Source organism: Syngnathus acus, chromosome 13 (assembly GCF_901709675.1).
Source record: "Syngnathus acus chromosome 13, fSynAcu1.2, whole genome shotgun sequence".
NCBI classification, from domain to species: domain Eukaryota; kingdom Metazoa; phylum Chordata; class Actinopteri; order Syngnathiformes; family Syngnathidae; genus Syngnathus; species Syngnathus acus.
Window position 1 is genome coordinate 16,925,731 of NC_051098.1, and position 14,284 is coordinate 16,940,014.

Sequence of the window (14,284 nt, forward strand, 5' to 3'; positions counted from 1 at the left end):
CAGAGCAGAGGCATGCAGACTCACTCACTCCCTCACGTTTTATTCAAGCTGTGATCAGTCACATGACAGTCAAATGGGATCCATTTGTGTGATTATTTATTGATTGATTGATTTGGAAACGCTGAAGCTTCCAAAGACGACGACGTCACATTCAAGGTCTCGCAAACCACGGAGGTCTGACAGTCCGAGCGGCTTTTCTTTTCTTCTTGCGGGCAAACTGCCGTCGGGCTCTCTCCACGGAGCGCAGCACGGCGCTGCTGCGAAGGTCGCCGGACGCCCCCCCGGCCCTCCGCTTTGCCACGCTCTCCTCGGCGGGCAACGCCGGGCCGCCGGGCGTAGCCTTCCTCCCGAGCCGGCTCGTCGGAGCAAAGCTACGGGACGGCTCGGCGCTCGTGAGGCTCGTTGCGCTTTGAGAAGCCGCTTTTGCGCTTTGGTTGCGCTGGCCGCGTGCTCCGGATGGGCCGTCCGAACTTTGCGCACGTTGGGCTCCGGTGCTTCCGGCCCCTGAATCCGGCCGTACTTTCCTCCTTTTCTTGCCGTCCTCATTGTCTCTTCTGTCTTGCCAGTGGTCGGGAGCTCCCGGTGGGTTCTGTTCTCCAGGCTGCGACGCTGCCATCGCGCTACTCGAAGATGCAAAGATCTTCTCACCGGGGCGTTGATGCTGATTGTGGCCGTCGGCCACCGTAGGCTGGACCGGCTCCTTTGGCCAAGTCACGACGACTTCCTCCTTCCTCGTTAGCCTTTTTTTGGACGCAGGCCTGGCAGGAGACTTCAGGTGGACCGGAGGTTGCGGGATCTCCTCACCTTTGGGGTGCGACGTGAGGCCAGCGGTGAGGTCGTAGCCGGCGAGTCGCGGCGCCTGCTCAGGGGAAGCCAGGGCGACTTTGAGCCCTCCCCTGCCCGTTCTCGCTCTCCGTTTTTTGGGCGGCTGAGCGCTCGGTCGCCCCGTCGGCCGCAGCTGGGCGGTCTCCGGCGCCGCTTCGCCCGTTATGACATCATTGATGGACTTAGTCAAAGGAACTGTCGCTGTGGCTCCTTTTTTGTGCTTGCTTCTCTGCCCCATTGCCTTTTTCGTCTTCTGGCCTCTGTCTTTCTTTTTCTTCCTCTTATTGTGTGAAGTTTGCGCGGCAGATGTGGAAGAAACAATGGTGGCGAGCGCCTCGGTAAAGTTCTCCACGGCGTGGAGCGACGGTGCCTCGGCGCCCGACGGGGCGGCCGGCGTGGCGCTCTCCTCCTTCTCGTGGTCAGTCTTCCTCTCAGGAGAACCGATGTCGGCGGCGCCGTATTCGTACGGGACGGCCTCCTTGACCACGGCGACGGGCAGCTTCTCGTAGCGTTTGCACCTCGACGGCGGGCGGGCAAATTAGAGCGGAATGTGGGGGGGCGCGGCGCGTGGCGGCGGGCGCACGTGTGATACTTACGGTCCGTACCAGTGGCGCTCGGCGCAGCGCTCCTCGTAGAGCAGCTGGAAGCACGGCGCGGCGATGACGTTGAAGAAGGCCTGCCCCATCACCCAGGAGGACGTGTCGTTGACTCGGTGCAGGCAAGCCTTCAACCTGGCCATGGAGGGGGGCTTTTTTTTGGTTTGTTTTTTCTCCCCCCCCCCATATTTGGTCGGTGTTTTCTACTCACGCCTGGTCGCAGTCGCAGTGACAGATGGAGTGCCACTTGAAGTTGGTGTATCCGTATTTGGAGGAGAAGGCGTGGATGACGTGGGGGCAGTGGTCGTGTGTGCGACAGCAGCTGTCCGTCTCCTCAAATTCCCCTAAGGAACAAACAAGCAAGCAAGCATCTTTCTTTTCTCCTCTGTTGATGAAGACCGACACAATCCAACCTGCCAACTCTGTGGAAAGTCTGACATTCACTAAGACGTGGCAATTCCAACCTATGAAGGCGGTGCCCCAAAACGACTGGATCTACCTAGTTGGTCGTAACGGTCTGCCATGTTTCCGGCGCCGCACCAAAGGGTCCCGGGATACGTGAAGCCTCTTTTGGCTCTCCTGGTCACCGCGGAGCCCCTCCTCTCGGGCTCGTCGTCCATGCGCGGCGTAAAAGGCCGGGAGCCCCGCGGGCCGCCGCCGCACTCCTCGGACAGCCTCCCTCGGGACGGCGGGCCCACCCCGGAGCCGAGCGCCAGCTCCCTGTCCAGGTAAGACAGAGCCACCAGGACCACCCACCACATGGCAAGGGATTGCAAGTGAAGGCTGGGGCGGGCGGGCGCCGCTGCAGCTCTTCTACGGGGCCTTTCGGGATGCCCTCCCACTTGGGTGGTGTGATGTTTAATTCCTCGCCAACACGAGGAGGGGTTTGCCGCAATGTGGGGCAGGATGCAAACATGGAGGGGAGCGGGGGTCACGGGGATGACCGCCAGTAACCTAGCACCCTCCCTCCCACTCCTAACGAGTAGGAGGGACACGCTGAAAAGACCAAAAAACAATGGCATCGAAAGGAGATTGGAGCCGGAATTGCGTGCAAATACTGAAAAGCTGAAGCTGAGATCAAATGCTGTGCCAGTTAGCTTCAACTAAAGCCAATTAAAAAAACGAATGCTGTGCAATTGCTGAAATGACCACAAAGGCGCAAGGAGCTTTAGGTGTTCAATAGCACCGAATATTAGATGCCCAGGAAGGAGAAGGAGCCAGATGGACAGACAATGGCTGGCTGGCTCCAGCAGATATCACAAACAACATACTATGTGTGCAGAATACTGGGACGATCTGTTTGGGATACGAGCTCTTGTGAAGTGTCTATTTGTTGTTTTGCGTTTGAGCCCACCCAAGCCACCTTTTCCCTTCTGTCTCCCTCAGTGGCTGAGATTTACTTTGGGAACACGCTTGGAGGTTGCCGCTTCGCCATGGAAACAAGCATGTTCCGTGAGCGCCATCGTAATGCGGGGAGGAGGCCAGAAAAAAGTCTTTCTTTCTTTCTTCGTGGAATGTGGAGCAGGCACAGCTCCAGCGTTGTTTTCCCCTCCCCACTTGACTAATGCACGGGGAGCTGAGAAAATCATTTCTAAATAGGGGCTTAAACTACAACCATTTCTGACTGACTGTAGCTACTCTTCAGCCTGTCGAGGAATACTTTGAAACGAACCAATTTCGTTACAAATTAGTACACTTGTACAACTTGACCTTAAAAAAGTTTGATTGTGCCCTGCATTCATTTGCTAAAGTGTCAACATTTTGGATGAAAAAAAGAACACGAGTACGTTTGTTATATAGCTGCGGTGAACTGCCCTCTAGAGGACAAAAGTGGGTACTGAACTTGGATGCGCACCTCCATTCATTGGTCATCTGAAACGCATCTCCTCAGGAGCAAAAGCAGACATTTTCTGGAAGTGAAGTTGAATTTTGAATGATTATTTTGATCCCCCAGTGTTTGCTTGTTAACAAATCATGCAAGAGTGGAGTCTCGCTTGCTTTGAGGGAGGGAGGGAGGGAGGGAGGGGGAGAGTGAGGGAGGGAGGGGTCGAGCGCCCTTCCCACCTGCCCCTCCCACCTGGCCTCAGTGCCTCGCTTGCCATTTGAGGCAAGCAGCCGCAGCGTTGCGTTACGCGGCGTGGCGCGGCGCAGCGGCATGGACGTGTGGGCGCCACCCCCGGCGGACGGTGCGAGCAAAGCTAAAGGCTGGTATCTGGCCCTGATGGCGCCCAACAGCAAAGGGCCGGCCTTCGCCTGGCTGGACCCGTCCAGACTCTACTGCAACTCGCAGGTACTGCATGGCTTCCGTCGGCTTGAACCCCTCGAAAGCGATCCTTGGCCCTCCTCCACGCAGGCTCTGGCGGACTGCGTCAAAGACCTGCTCGCTCCCTTCCGCGACGACGCCATCGACCTGGTGGCCGGCATCGACGCCATGGGATTCATCCTAGGTACGAACGAGGGAGCCACTCAATTGCTCGCGCGTTTGACCCGCACCCGGGAGGGCAAAGGGCATGGTGGATGATCACAATTTGGATCTTTGTCATTCTGCCAACAATAATGTCGCAACACTCCCAAAAACCTCAGAAATCAAGTAAAATACATTTAATATTTAAAAAATGTTTTTTTTTTTTAGCAAAATAAACCAGTGGAAAGAGAACAAAAGCACTTGTATTCAGATACTTTTGAAAATTTGTGACAAATATTTTTGGTAATTTTTTTTTATTAAGTAAAATGTATGCAACCCTTCTGTTGGCCTCAGCTGTCCCAATATTTTTGCAGGGCCTCTGCTCGCTGGCCTTCTCCGATGTCAGTAGCGTCGCCCGAGTTGCTAATATTAGCTGTGCGAGAAGGCCACGCACGCATGCACGCAAACATATGAACTCCATTTGACTTGAATCTCCTCCCCCAACACATTTGTGGTTGTTGTCAAAATGTGAAATTTCTCGCATAACGTGGACTTGATCAGGTTAAATTGATCACATTGTAACGTGATACTGAATGAAATGACAAGGGTCTACCTTTTACGTATTAACGGGATCATGTTTAAAACTTATGTTCAAACCGTGTGACCTTTGACCCGGTGCATGTGGCTAGGGGCGTCCGTGGCCAGCACGCTGGGCAAAGGCTTCCTGGCGGTGCGCAAAGCGGGACATCTTTGCGTGAGCAGCCAACGGCAGACCTACAGCGACTACACGGGCAGGGAGAAGACCATGGAGGTACGAGACGACGTCATCAGACCGGGTATGTCTCCCGCGGCGCATTACGAGGGTCGCGATTGCGCATGGGACCGGCCGTCGCTCGCTCGCTCCCTCTCGGTAATCGTGCGATCGCGTGTGGAAGGCGTGAGGGTGTTGTTGGTGGACCAGTGGATCGAGACCGGAGGAACCATGAAGGCCGCCATCCAGCTGCTGGAGAGGTTGGGTGCCACCGTGGTGGGTAAGGCTCGCCACTTGGCAATTTTTTCGACTCATTATTTGGTGTCCCAACTTTGATGCGTTGTGTCTTGTGGTTTTGAGGCGTGGCCGCCGTGGCCGTGGAGAACTCGGAAGGAGGCAAGTGGATTCGAGACCATTACAAATGCTCGCACTGCATCCCTGAGGAACTCCAGAGCCAAATTGATGGGCAACATTTGGACTCCTTCTAAAGCTTTGAGAAATGAACGGACTTGACTCGGGTTTGAAACATTCCCGTCAAAGAAAAAAAGTTGACTTTTGAAACCAACAGCACGCGACTTTTGCACGCATTTTTTAACACTCATTGGCAACAAAAGACGCACAAAGTTTGCATCCTTTTAGCGAGACAGGCCTTCTTGCTATCACTGGCAGCAAATCTGAAGAAGGCATGGGAAAGCAAAAATGCCCGCAGCAAATCCGTTAACTAAGTATGAATTTCTTTGGCATGGTGGCGGCAGTTTGCGTGAATGCAGAACTGCTCGGCACCAGTGACGACAAACGCTCTGGTTGCTGTTGAAATACTTGATGGCGGCACCGGCGGACGCTGTGATGGCGGCCACGTCACTTTGGGCACCCAGCGCTCGCTGTGTGGCTGTCGAGTGACACTCGACGGCCTGCGAATGCATTTGGGTCCAGACAGAGTTTGTTAGCACTGCACCGCCCGCCGCAGGAGGCAACATGGTGTTAAGGGGCCAGGAAAACGCCACCCACGAGGCCTTTCCGTTTCCTCCCTCTGGCGTGCGGCCCTTTTTCACTGACAGCAGGCCGGCTGCTTCCTCTTCTTGGACGGCTGGCCGCCGGCGCTCTGGATTTCTACGGGGAGCAGACGGCACGGCGGTCACGGGCTGGAAGCGCTTTCCTTTGGGCTCGGGACACTCTACTCACTGACGATGTTGCCTATTTGCCTGGTCCCGCTCTTCTCCAGCTCGGCCAGGACGTTGTTTTCAAACGCTAGCGACGCCACCCGGAAGAAGAACTCCTTCACGTTCTCCCCTTTGGACAAGGCCAGTTAATGGAGGGGCTCCGTCCATTTGACTTCTTTTTGTTTGCCGACGCCGTGAGGTCGCCGCGCCTGGTACGTTCTCCCGGGCCGGCAACCTGCTCACCTGTGAGCGACGACAGCGCCCAATACTCGGCTCGCATCTCCCGCGCCACCTGGAGGGCGTCTCGCTCAATCTGCGAGTACTGAGCCGGAGACTGCCAGACAAACGACAAGGTCATCCGTCACCTTGCAAATGACGTAGGATGGGCCGCGGAGGCCACGTACGCTCAGGTCTTTCTTGGTGCCCACCAGAAAGAGTTGAACTGCCGTGGGGTCGTTCTCTCTCAGGGCGTCTTCCAGCCACTGCCTGGAACGACAGGATAAAAGGCGGCGGAGGTGGCGGCTCACCGACACGCCTTCCAGCTAACTTGCGAATCCGTCCGAGCCTCCCGGTCCTAACGGGCTCAAAGCCGGCCGAGCGAGCGAGCGAGCGAGCCAAACCTGCTTGGGGTGCCACGTTGTTTGTTACCTGGTGTGATCCAAAGACGCGATGTCGGTCACGTCAAACACGATAATCACCACTGCGAGAAAAAGCCAGGCGACGGCCATGAGACATTTTGACGGAGCCGCTCTGTCGGAATGGCTCGCTCACCCTGCGCTGCCCTGTAGTAGGTGGAGGCGATGCACTTGAACCTCTCCTGACCGGCCGTATCCCACCTTAAAGGAGCCCAGGAAAAGTGCTGAGTCATAGCGGGCCCGCTCGCTCGCTCGCGCCGGTGACTCGGCCATAGATGCCACGCTGGAAACGTACAGCTGCAGGCTAAAAGGGACGCCGAGCACCTCGAAGCGCTCCATCTCAAAATCCACGCCGATGGTGGCCTTGTAGTTCTTGTCAAAAGCGTCCTTGCAAAACCTGAGTTGGACAGCGCCCACGTCACGTCAAAAGGAACTTGTTGAGCGCTCAGAGCTGGCTTACCTGTTAATCAGGCAGGTTTTGCCCACCGCCAAGTCGCCCACCACAATCACCTTGGCAATTTTAAACCTGCGGGAAAGGACGAGACGAGAGGCATCAGGCCTCGGCGCCACTCGCGTCGTCTTTCTTGCCCCGCAACGTACCCGACCGTGCCGGTGCGCTGCTGCTGGCACGCTGCCTTGACTTTGGGGTTAAAGTCGCGCCCCGCCTGGAGCGCCGCATCTTCGCAGAAACACTACGGATGGATGGATGGATGGATTGGGATGTTAATAGCCTTCTGGCCCAATCTGAGCCATGTTGACATGGTTGGACTTGTTGTGTTTTACCTGAGGAAACTGCGGAATGATGCGATCCTTGCGAACGGGCGGTAAGACGCTCATGCTTGGACCTCGCGTCGACATCACGCCTGTTGATTTATTTGACAGATGCTCAAAGCAGCGAAAGAACATTTGATTTGGTCCCATCAACAACAAAAGTCAGAAGATGGACCGACCGACCGACCGCTCGCTAGGCAGTTCTTTGAAACAGACAAGGTGAAAAGTGGCGTTGGCGTCCGTTGCCATGGTGACACTAACAAAACGTCACAGCAATGCGTCCAACCCCTCTTAAAACTTAGTAGCCTCCGGAAAGTCCCCATTTATTAGTAGTACGGCACACGACTTAATTATACTCTTGTCAGAATGATGTCGAATATTGTGAAAATGATTTTGTAAAATTCTGCCTGCCGCGATGTGTGTGGTCCTCCGCGAAGGCTCCTTTTGAAGAATGCTGGGAGAAAAGGTGACTCACGGCGTGGACTGGAAATGGCAAACAACGCAAAAAACCCGGAGCAAAAGCAGGCTGATTTTGTCCTTACGGCCAAAAAAAAAGGGACCAGACAACTTCACAATCGGTTTATCTTTCATTCATCTTACTTTTAATCCTATCGTTCCTCAAATGTGGAAGACGAATTCACGAAGCGTTTCCTACTGCACTTCGAAGGGAACATCCAGCCCAAATGTGCTTTTGCAAAATCTTTGTCACACACTATAGATAAAAGCACTTGTCGTTGCATACTTGAATGGCCGCGAACGCTGAAAGTGGCCAAAAAGAAAAGAAGCCCTTACGTTGGCAAGACGAGATGGTGGCGGTAGCGGTGGTCTGGTCGCTCTCCTTTTTATCCGTCGTTTTCCTCCCTTCCAAATGTCACTCAATGGAAGGACAACGTGTCATGCAGGATTGATCAATTGTGGATGTTTATTCGGAGCGGTGGCGAAGACGTCTTCGATAGAAAAGCGGAGAAAAAGCAGCAAAACCCAATCCGCGGCACCCAGACGATCCAATCTTTCCTCAGCACAGCGCGACCCCTGCTGGACGAAAGAACAAACTACCGGATGTGATGGGACAACTGAGGAAGCACAACGGACGTGACGTACACTCGGGTTGCCCAGGGAGACGGCGGGACTGTTTCTTCCGAGCTGCTGCTGCGATGGAGAAATACGAGAAAATCAAAGTTGTCGGAAGAGGAGCTTTCGGGTAAACGAAGCGACGTTTAACGCAGCCATTCACCGCTGCACTTTTGAGCCTCTTCACAGAAGGAAAGTGGGCTCACGTTTGAGCGAGTCGAGCGAGCGCTCGGCTAAACTAGCTTGTTTCTAACTATACTAGCAGACACGCACGCAAGTCATCGAAAGGGAAGCACGTCCTCTACGTTCTTTACCCCAATAGTCCCGCCCCCCCCCCCCCCCCGGGGAATTTTCAGGCTAGTACAAGTTTGGCAACAATTCCTCATCTTAAAAGAGACGATGGAAATAGTACAATTCTAAAGTAGCTAATACAAATGGCACCCAGGTGTCACTTTGGCCACATGTGGTCAAGACGCTTTGAGTCCTCGCTAATCCACAGCCAAACTGTCTGTCTGTCTGTCTGTCTGTCTGTCTGTCTGTCTGTCTGTCTGTCAGGATCGTCCACCTGTGTCGGCGGCGCAGCGACGGAGGTTTGGTCATCCTGAAGGAGATCCCCGTGGAGCAGATGTCCCGTGACGAGCGCCTGGCCGCTCAGAATGAGTGCCAGGTACTAAAGCTGCTCAACCACCCCAACATCATCGAGTACTACGAGAACTTCCTGGAGGACAAGGCGCTCATGATTGCCATGGAATACGCACCCGGTAAGACTCGTCGACTCCGCGTGAAACAACATGATTTTTTTGTCCGAGTCGGTGGATGGTATTAAATTCAACACAATGTACCTTTAAATGTACCTTTCTTGCCATGTAGGCGGCACCTTGGCTGACTACATCCAGAAGCGCTGCAACTCCCTGCTGGATGAGGACACCATCCTTCACTTCTTTGTGCAGATCCTCTTGGCCCTCTACCACGTGCACAACAAGCTCATCCTGCACAGGGACCTCAAGACGCAGAATATTCTGCTGGACAAGCATCAGATGATCGTCAAGATCGGCGATTTTGGCATCTCCAAAATCCTCGTCAGCAAAAGCAAAGCGTACACCGTGAGTGAGTTGTGTAGCGCTTGGGCGGCACACCTGTCGCCCGGGAGGATCCAATCTTATGACAAAAATGTGTTGTTTTTCCAAGGAAAAAACAAACAACAATCTTGTGCGTGCCTCTGCAGGTGGTGGGAACACCGTGCTACATCTCTCCGGAGCTTTGCGAGGGCAAGCCGTACAACCAGAAGAGCGACATCTGGGCTCTGGGCTGTGTCCTCTACGAGCTGGCCAGCCTCAAGAGAGCCTTTGAGGCGGCGGTGAGAAAGAAAGCCGCAACTCCGAAGGCGGCCGCCGCCGCCGCCGCAAAATCCAATTTTTTTTTTTTCTCTCAGAATCTGCCCGCCTTGGTGCTGAAGATCATGAGCGGGACCTTCGCCCCCATCTCGGACCGCTATAGCCCGGAACTGCGGCAGCTGGTCCTCAACATGCTCAACCTGGATCCCTCCAAGCGGCCTCAACTCAACGAAATCATGGCGCTCCCCATCTGCATACGCCCGCTGCTCAATCTTTGTACGGACATCGGCAATGTCAAGATGCGCAGGTTGGAAAATTCACCCTGCAAAATGTAAACAGACTGCATTTGTATTGGAATATTGCAATCATTGCAAAAACAATGGCTAGGAAGCGCGAGATTTCTGCGACGACTAGATATGCGCTCAAAAGCTTTTTGCCTTGTAATTCCAAAACCTACCACCCGTGTCACCATGAGTTCAAATGTCTTGTGTCCAGGATTGAGAAACCACTGTCCACTGTGCAGACCGGGCCACAAGGCAGAGCCGGAGGGCGAGTGCCGGCCGGCAGATCCAGAGGTAGCAAACTACTTTCTGTTTTTCTTTCCTTTGATTCTTTTGTTGCTATGGCCTGAGCACAAAAACAGCAAACGGGGGAGCAAGCCATGCCAAAGCACAAATACTCAGTGGACACCAAAAAAAAAGTGCCTTTGTTCCCGTCCACAGCTGGCACAGGCAAGCTGCATTCCCTCCCGCTGTCATCGGTGTACACGTGGGGCGGCGGCATCTCGGCCCCGCTGCGTCTGCCCGTGCTCAACACTGAGGTGCTGCAGGTGTCGCTGGGACGCACGCAGAAGATGGCCGTCACCAAGTCGGGCCGCCTCATCGCTTGGGAGGTGCGTGAACATCAGTCGCTTTGGGCCGGCTCGCAGAAAGGCGCTCGCTCTTTCAGCGAGCGACGCCATTGGTCATTCCACTTGCCAACTGCTTTGCTTTGGGATGTGGACAGGCGCCGTCGGCGGGCTCCGCCGAGGTCAGCCTGCCCGGCGCGGTGGAGCAGATGCAGCCGCAGTTCATCTCGCGCTTCCTGGAGGGTCAGTCGGGAGTCACCATCAAGTCCGTTTCCTGCGGAGATCTCTTCACCGCCTGCATGACAGGTGAGCGATTCTGGCAACAAGGGGCAGGGGGGGCGGGGCGGGGCAGCGAGGCGAGGCGCGGGGCCGCTCTCGGCTGACTTTGGGCAAAAGCGGTGGCGAGCGAGTCGCTCGCAGACGAGTGCCAAAAGTTTCAGATCCGCATCATTTTGCAGACAGAGGCATCATCATGACCTTTGGAAGCGGGAGCAACGGCTGCCTGGGCCACGGCAACTTTAATGACGTCACGCAGGTACCATGGCGTGCGTCACTGCAATCCCAATTCAAAGAATCCAAGCAGTAATCCCTCTGCTCTGCTCTGCTCCGTTCCGGCTCAGCCCAAAATCGTGGAGGCGCTGCTCGGCTACGAGCTGGTGCAGGTGTCGTGCGGCGCGTCCCACGTTCTGGCCGTGACCAACGAACGAGAAGTATTTGCCTGGGGAAGAGGAGACAACGGTAACGTGGGAGGAGTGACGCCTCCCGGGAAGTCCTCGTGCCTTTGTCTGTTTGTGACGCCGTCCTTTGCCAGGTCGCCTCGGCCTGGGCACCCAGGACACCCACAACTCTCCCCAGCAGGTGCGTCTGCCCGCCCGCTTTGAGCCGCAGAGGGTCCTGTGCGCCGTCGACTGCTCCATGATCATCAGCCCTGGCGCGGCTGACGGGATGGTGGCTTGCGGAAGCAACAGGTCATTAGTCGCGCGTGGTCACCGAGCTCTGCAAGTCGGGCAATTACTTTTGTATTTCACAATCTGTACTTGTTTCCCGCCGTGTCTCCGCATTTTGTCCGTAGGTTCAATAAGCTGGGTCTGGACAAGATCACGTCCGGCGAGGAGCTGACTCCCTCCGACCAGGTGGAGGAGGTGCACTCGTTCGCGCCCGTCCGATCGGCGCCGCTCGACAAGGAGAAGATTGTCTGCATTGACATCGGCACCGCCCACTCTGTCGCCGTGACAGGTCGAATCCAGCCTCCGTCGACGTGCAAATTCAAATCCGCACATTTTATGTCTGAAACGAGAGAGAGAGAAAAGCAATTTCATTCTTCATCTTGTTAAAGTTTGAGCCTCATTTGTACCCCCCCGCAGAGAGCGGCCAGTGCATCACCTTTGGCAGCAACCAACACGGACAGATGGGCTGCGGGTCGCGACGGGCAGGCCGCGCGCCTTACCTGGTGCCCGGCCTGCGGGGAGTCACCGTGGCGGCCTGCGGAGACGCTTTCACGCTGGCCATCAAGTCTGGTGAGTGAGTGCGCCTTGGGAGTCTTTCTGCTGCTGCTGCTGCTGCTGCTGCTGCTGCTGCATCAGGAAGGCCATCCATCCATCCATCCATCCATCCATCCATCCATCCATCCATCCATCCATCCATCCATCCATCCATCCATCCATCCATCCATCCATCCATCCATCATCCCTCCCTCCCTCCCTCCCTCCCTCCCTCCCTCCCTCCCTCCCTTCCTTCCTTCCTTCCTTCCTTCCTTCCTTCCTTCCTTCCTTCCTTCCTTCCTTCCTCCCTCCCTCCCCTGGTGGGGGAATCGGAATAGACACTTGCAGTATCAACCTTCTGCCAGTAGAGGGGGCTAGAAGCATTGGGGGGGTGCGGTGAAAGTGGTTTGTCGCAAATGCGCGAGCGCGTTTGCTGCTTGTGTTGTGTGCACAAGGTGCTGGAGGCGACGATTGGTGAAATGTCACATTGTGCCAGTGATTGGCTCCCCCGGTGTGAAAGGCGGCAGCGGCCGACCTGCCCTCCTGCAGCTTCGGCCCATCAAGGGACGCCTTTGTTGGCAGACGGGGCCATTGTGTTGCCCCTGCAGGAGACACCTTGCCAGATCTGGGGGGGGGCGCATGTGTGTGGATGTGTGCATGAGTTAGGTACATAAAAAAAATTCTCTTTTTTTGTGAGAAACAAAAAAGTTCATCCCTGCAAAACTAAGCAAGTGATCTACTGTAAGTCAAGGTGTATGTGTGTGTGTGTACTGGAATCATTTTTTTTTGGGGGGGGTCACTAAATGTTGGTCCACATAAGGCCAAGCAAGTAATGAAGTTGTACGTACGTGTTGTGTGCTGACCTCAATTCCTCTCATGTTCCCTGTCATGACAGATGGCGAGGTGTACACGTGGGGAAAGGGCGCCCGCGGGCGCCTGGGGAGGAAAGAGGAGGACTCGGGAACACCCAAGGCGGTGCAGCTGGACCAGAGCCGACCGTTCACCGTCACCTCGGTGGCTTGTTGTCATGGCAACAGCCTGCTGGCAGTCAAACGTAATGTTTAACACACTGGCATTTTGCGGGCGAGCGGGCGGGCAGGGGGAGGGGGGCAATGTACTAATCCCTCCGCCAGTGCCGTTTGTAACTTCAAACAGACTTTGTCAAAGTGTTTCAGCCTAAAATGGCCAACTTGGTGCCAGCGAGCAGCACCCAAACGTCCCAGCAAAGCAAGACACAAAAAGTCTGCCATTTTCTTTTCAACTGGCCACATTTGTCCTCCCAGCTTTTACCCATACGCTCGTCAAGTGGCTGTCAAACACCAAACTCGTGGATTTCAGTCTTCTTCTCACTTGAATGCATCCCTAAAGCCAGCTGCGCCCAAAAGTCTCAAGAAGCCGCACCATTTTCAAGTGGTACTTTTAGCACCATGTGGCGCGCTTCAAGTGCCGCTTGTCAAATTGCGACACAATTTGAAGCGTTTGCCCGAGAGAGCTGCGGCACGACGACGCTCGGTATAATAATCCATTGGAGCGGCCAGTCCGGTTTAAAAATAGATGCAGGTTTAGAGAAGATTACATTGCATGACAATTTAATAAGTCATGTCGTTGCTAATCCTTGCCGCCGCTGAGACAATCAAAAAAACCACTGACTGTGTTTGGACACTTCACAACGGCATTTGGATTGACGCTTTGTTACACTTGTTGTTTCTCACGGTTCTCTCGTTCCTCGCTCGTTTCAGCTTTGCTCGACGAAGCCGCCTCGAGGTGATAGCGACCCGACCCCAACCCCTCGGAATCTTCCCTGAAGGACCGAGCCGGCGTTCTCTGTTTTCACCCAAAACTATCGGAACGTGAGGTATATGCAGAAAATACACCTTCGGCCAACCGGCGCAAAAGAGCGGATGATCGCCTTCCGCTCTTTGAGGAAGTCCAACGAAATCTGGCCGTGTGCCTGGGGAGATTTTGGGAACAGAAAAGGGAAATTCCCCAAAGAGCTCCCACAGTCGTCACAGGGATGGGGGGGGGGGCAAAAAGAGCTCTTGTATCGGGCTCCTAAAGTACTGACATGTCTTCAAAGAAGTCAAAGTTGAAAAAAAAAAAGCCTTGAAAACACACGCACACGTCGTCTTTTTAAACCTATAGCTACGTGTAATTACGTGCGAGATGTTCCTTCCAGAACGACGCGTTATTATAGAGAACTGAGGAGGAACAAGATCATTGCAATGAATACGTTTTAGCAGCTGAAATGTCAGATGAAAATCAAGTTTACAAGGAAGGAAAAAGGGCACAAAGTACGCTCACAGCACGTACGGAGGCACATAGCGCACGGTCGCAAGCAACCAGCCGTGTCGCCAAGGACGTGCTTAGCGTTCTTTTCGTCATGAGGAGCAATGTGACCGTGAGAAAGAA

At 54.7% G+C, this 14,284-nt stretch overlaps 4 protein-coding genes across 7 annotated transcripts; 2 read left to right on the top strand and 2 right to left on the bottom strand.

Annotated features, from left to right (window-relative positions):
* Positions 1-26: 26 nt before the first annotated feature.
* proca1 (protein interacting with cyclin A1) lies at positions 27-2,346 on the bottom strand. The gene is made up of 4 exons (XM_037267388.1): positions 1,921-2,346; positions 1,633-1,765; positions 1,422-1,556; positions 27-1,343 (listed from the first exon to the last, which is right to left on the bottom strand). The coding sequence occupies exons 1-4, from the start codon at positions 2,180-2,182 to the stop codon at positions 152-154; spliced, it is 1,722 nt and encodes a 573-aa protein (XP_037123283.1). The 5' UTR covers positions 2,183-2,346; the 3' UTR covers positions 27-151.
* Positions 2,347-3,502: 1,156 nt separating this feature from the next.
* Positions 3,503-5,348, top strand: zgc:174895 (uncharacterized protein LOC100126024 homolog). The gene is made up of 5 exons (XM_037267396.1): positions 3,503-3,711; positions 3,775-3,868; positions 4,515-4,661; positions 4,761-4,856; positions 4,937-5,348. The coding sequence occupies exons 1-5, from the start codon at positions 3,577-3,579 to the stop codon at positions 5,062-5,064; spliced, it is 600 nt and encodes a 199-aa protein (XP_037123291.1). The 5' UTR covers positions 3,503-3,576; the 3' UTR covers positions 5,065-5,348.
* A 233-nt stretch (positions 5,349-5,581) lies between these two features.
* Positions 5,582-8,062, bottom strand: rab34a (RAB34, member RAS oncogene family a). 3 transcript variants are annotated; one of them, XM_037267395.1, is made up of 11 exons: positions 7,935-8,062; positions 7,155-7,234; positions 6,972-7,063; positions 6,832-6,897; positions 6,667-6,768; positions 6,508-6,572; positions 6,385-6,436; positions 6,141-6,222; positions 5,980-6,070; positions 5,759-5,866; positions 5,582-5,686 (listed from the first exon to the last, which is right to left on the bottom strand). In XM_037267395.1, exons 2-11 carry the CDS (start codon positions 7,227-7,229, stop codon positions 5,625-5,627), a joined length of 795 nt encoding a protein of 264 aa, XP_037123290.1. In that variant the 5' UTR covers positions 7,230-7,234; positions 7,935-8,062; the 3' UTR covers positions 5,582-5,624. The 3 variants fall into 3 exon arrangements, with proteins under 3 accessions (XP_037123290.1, XP_037123289.1, XP_037123288.1); XM_037267394.1 differs by having other exon boundaries at positions 6,165-6,222; positions 7,155-7,801; positions 7,935-8,027; XM_037267393.1 differs by having other exon boundaries at positions 7,155-7,801; positions 7,935-8,027.
* Positions 8,063-8,180: 118 nt separating this feature from the next.
* On the top strand, positions 8,181-13,975 carry nek8 (NIMA-related kinase 8). 2 transcript variants are annotated; one of them, XM_037267382.1, is made up of 15 exons: positions 8,181-8,343; positions 8,769-8,974; positions 9,084-9,316; positions 9,439-9,570; positions 9,646-9,854; positions 10,043-10,122; positions 10,270-10,439; positions 10,553-10,700; positions 10,853-10,929; positions 11,015-11,132; positions 11,206-11,362; positions 11,467-11,630; positions 11,759-11,911; positions 12,771-12,929; positions 13,615-13,975. In XM_037267382.1, the coding sequence occupies exons 1-15, from the start codon at positions 8,207-8,209 to the stop codon at positions 13,641-13,643; spliced, it is 2,172 nt and encodes a 723-aa protein (XP_037123277.1). In that variant the 5' UTR covers positions 8,181-8,206; the 3' UTR covers positions 13,644-13,975. The 2 variants fall into 2 exon arrangements, with proteins under 2 accessions (XP_037123277.1, XP_037123278.1); XM_037267383.1 differs by lacking the exon at positions 8,181-8,343 and adding an exon at positions 8,607-8,717 and having other exon boundaries at positions 8,758-8,974.
* The last annotated feature ends 309 nt before the right edge of the window (positions 13,976-14,284 follow it).

Excerpts from the sequence above, each read along its gene's own strand:
- proca1 (XM_037267388.1), bottom strand. The coding sequence starts at position 2,182 with ATGTGGTGGGTGGTCCTGGTGGCTCTGTCTTACCTGGACAGGGAGCTG. Across the intron at positions 1,557-1,632 it reads CACTGCGACTGCGACCAGGC|GTTGAAGGCTTGCCTGCACC; the intron begins GTGAGTAGAAAA and ends CTCCATGGCCAG. Across the intron at positions 1,344-1,421 it reads GAGCGCCACTGGTACGGACC|GTGCAAACGCTACGAGAAGC; the intron begins GTAAGTATCACA and ends CCCGCCGTCGAG.
- zgc:174895 (XM_037267396.1), top strand. The coding sequence starts at position 3,577 with ATGGACGTGTGGGCGCCACCCCCGGCGGACGGTGCGAGCAAAGCTAAA. Across the intron at positions 3,869-4,514 it reads CGCCATGGGATTCATCCTAG|GGGCGTCCGTGGCCAGCACG; the intron begins GTACGAACGAGG and ends GCATGTGGCTAG. Across the intron at positions 4,662-4,760 it reads AGACGACGTCATCAGACCGG|GCGTGAGGGTGTTGTTGGTG; the intron begins GTATGTCTCCCG and ends CGCGTGTGGAAG.
- rab34a (XM_037267393.1), bottom strand. The coding sequence starts at position 7,292 with ATGGGACCAAATCAAATGTTCTTTCGCTGCTTTGAGCATCTGTCAAAT. Across the intron at positions 6,437-6,507 it reads CTACTACAGGGCAGCGCAGG|TGGTGATTATCGTGTTTGAC; the intron begins GTGAGCGAGCCA and ends TTTTTCTCGCAG. Across the intron at positions 5,867-5,979 it reads GGCGCTGTCGTCGCTCACAG|GGGAGAACGTGAAGGAGTTC; the intron begins GTGAGCAGGTTG and ends CCTTGTCCAAAG.
- nek8 (XM_037267382.1), top strand. The coding sequence starts at position 8,207 with ATGGGACAACTGAGGAAGCACAACGGACGTGACGTACACTCGGGTTGC. Across the intron at positions 10,123-10,269 it reads GCCGGCCGGCAGATCCAGAG|CTGGCACAGGCAAGCTGCAT; the intron begins GTAGCAAACTAC and ends TCCCGTCCACAG. Across the intron at positions 11,631-11,758 it reads CCACTCTGTCGCCGTGACAG|AGAGCGGCCAGTGCATCACC; the intron begins GTCGAATCCAGC and ends ACCCCCCCGCAG.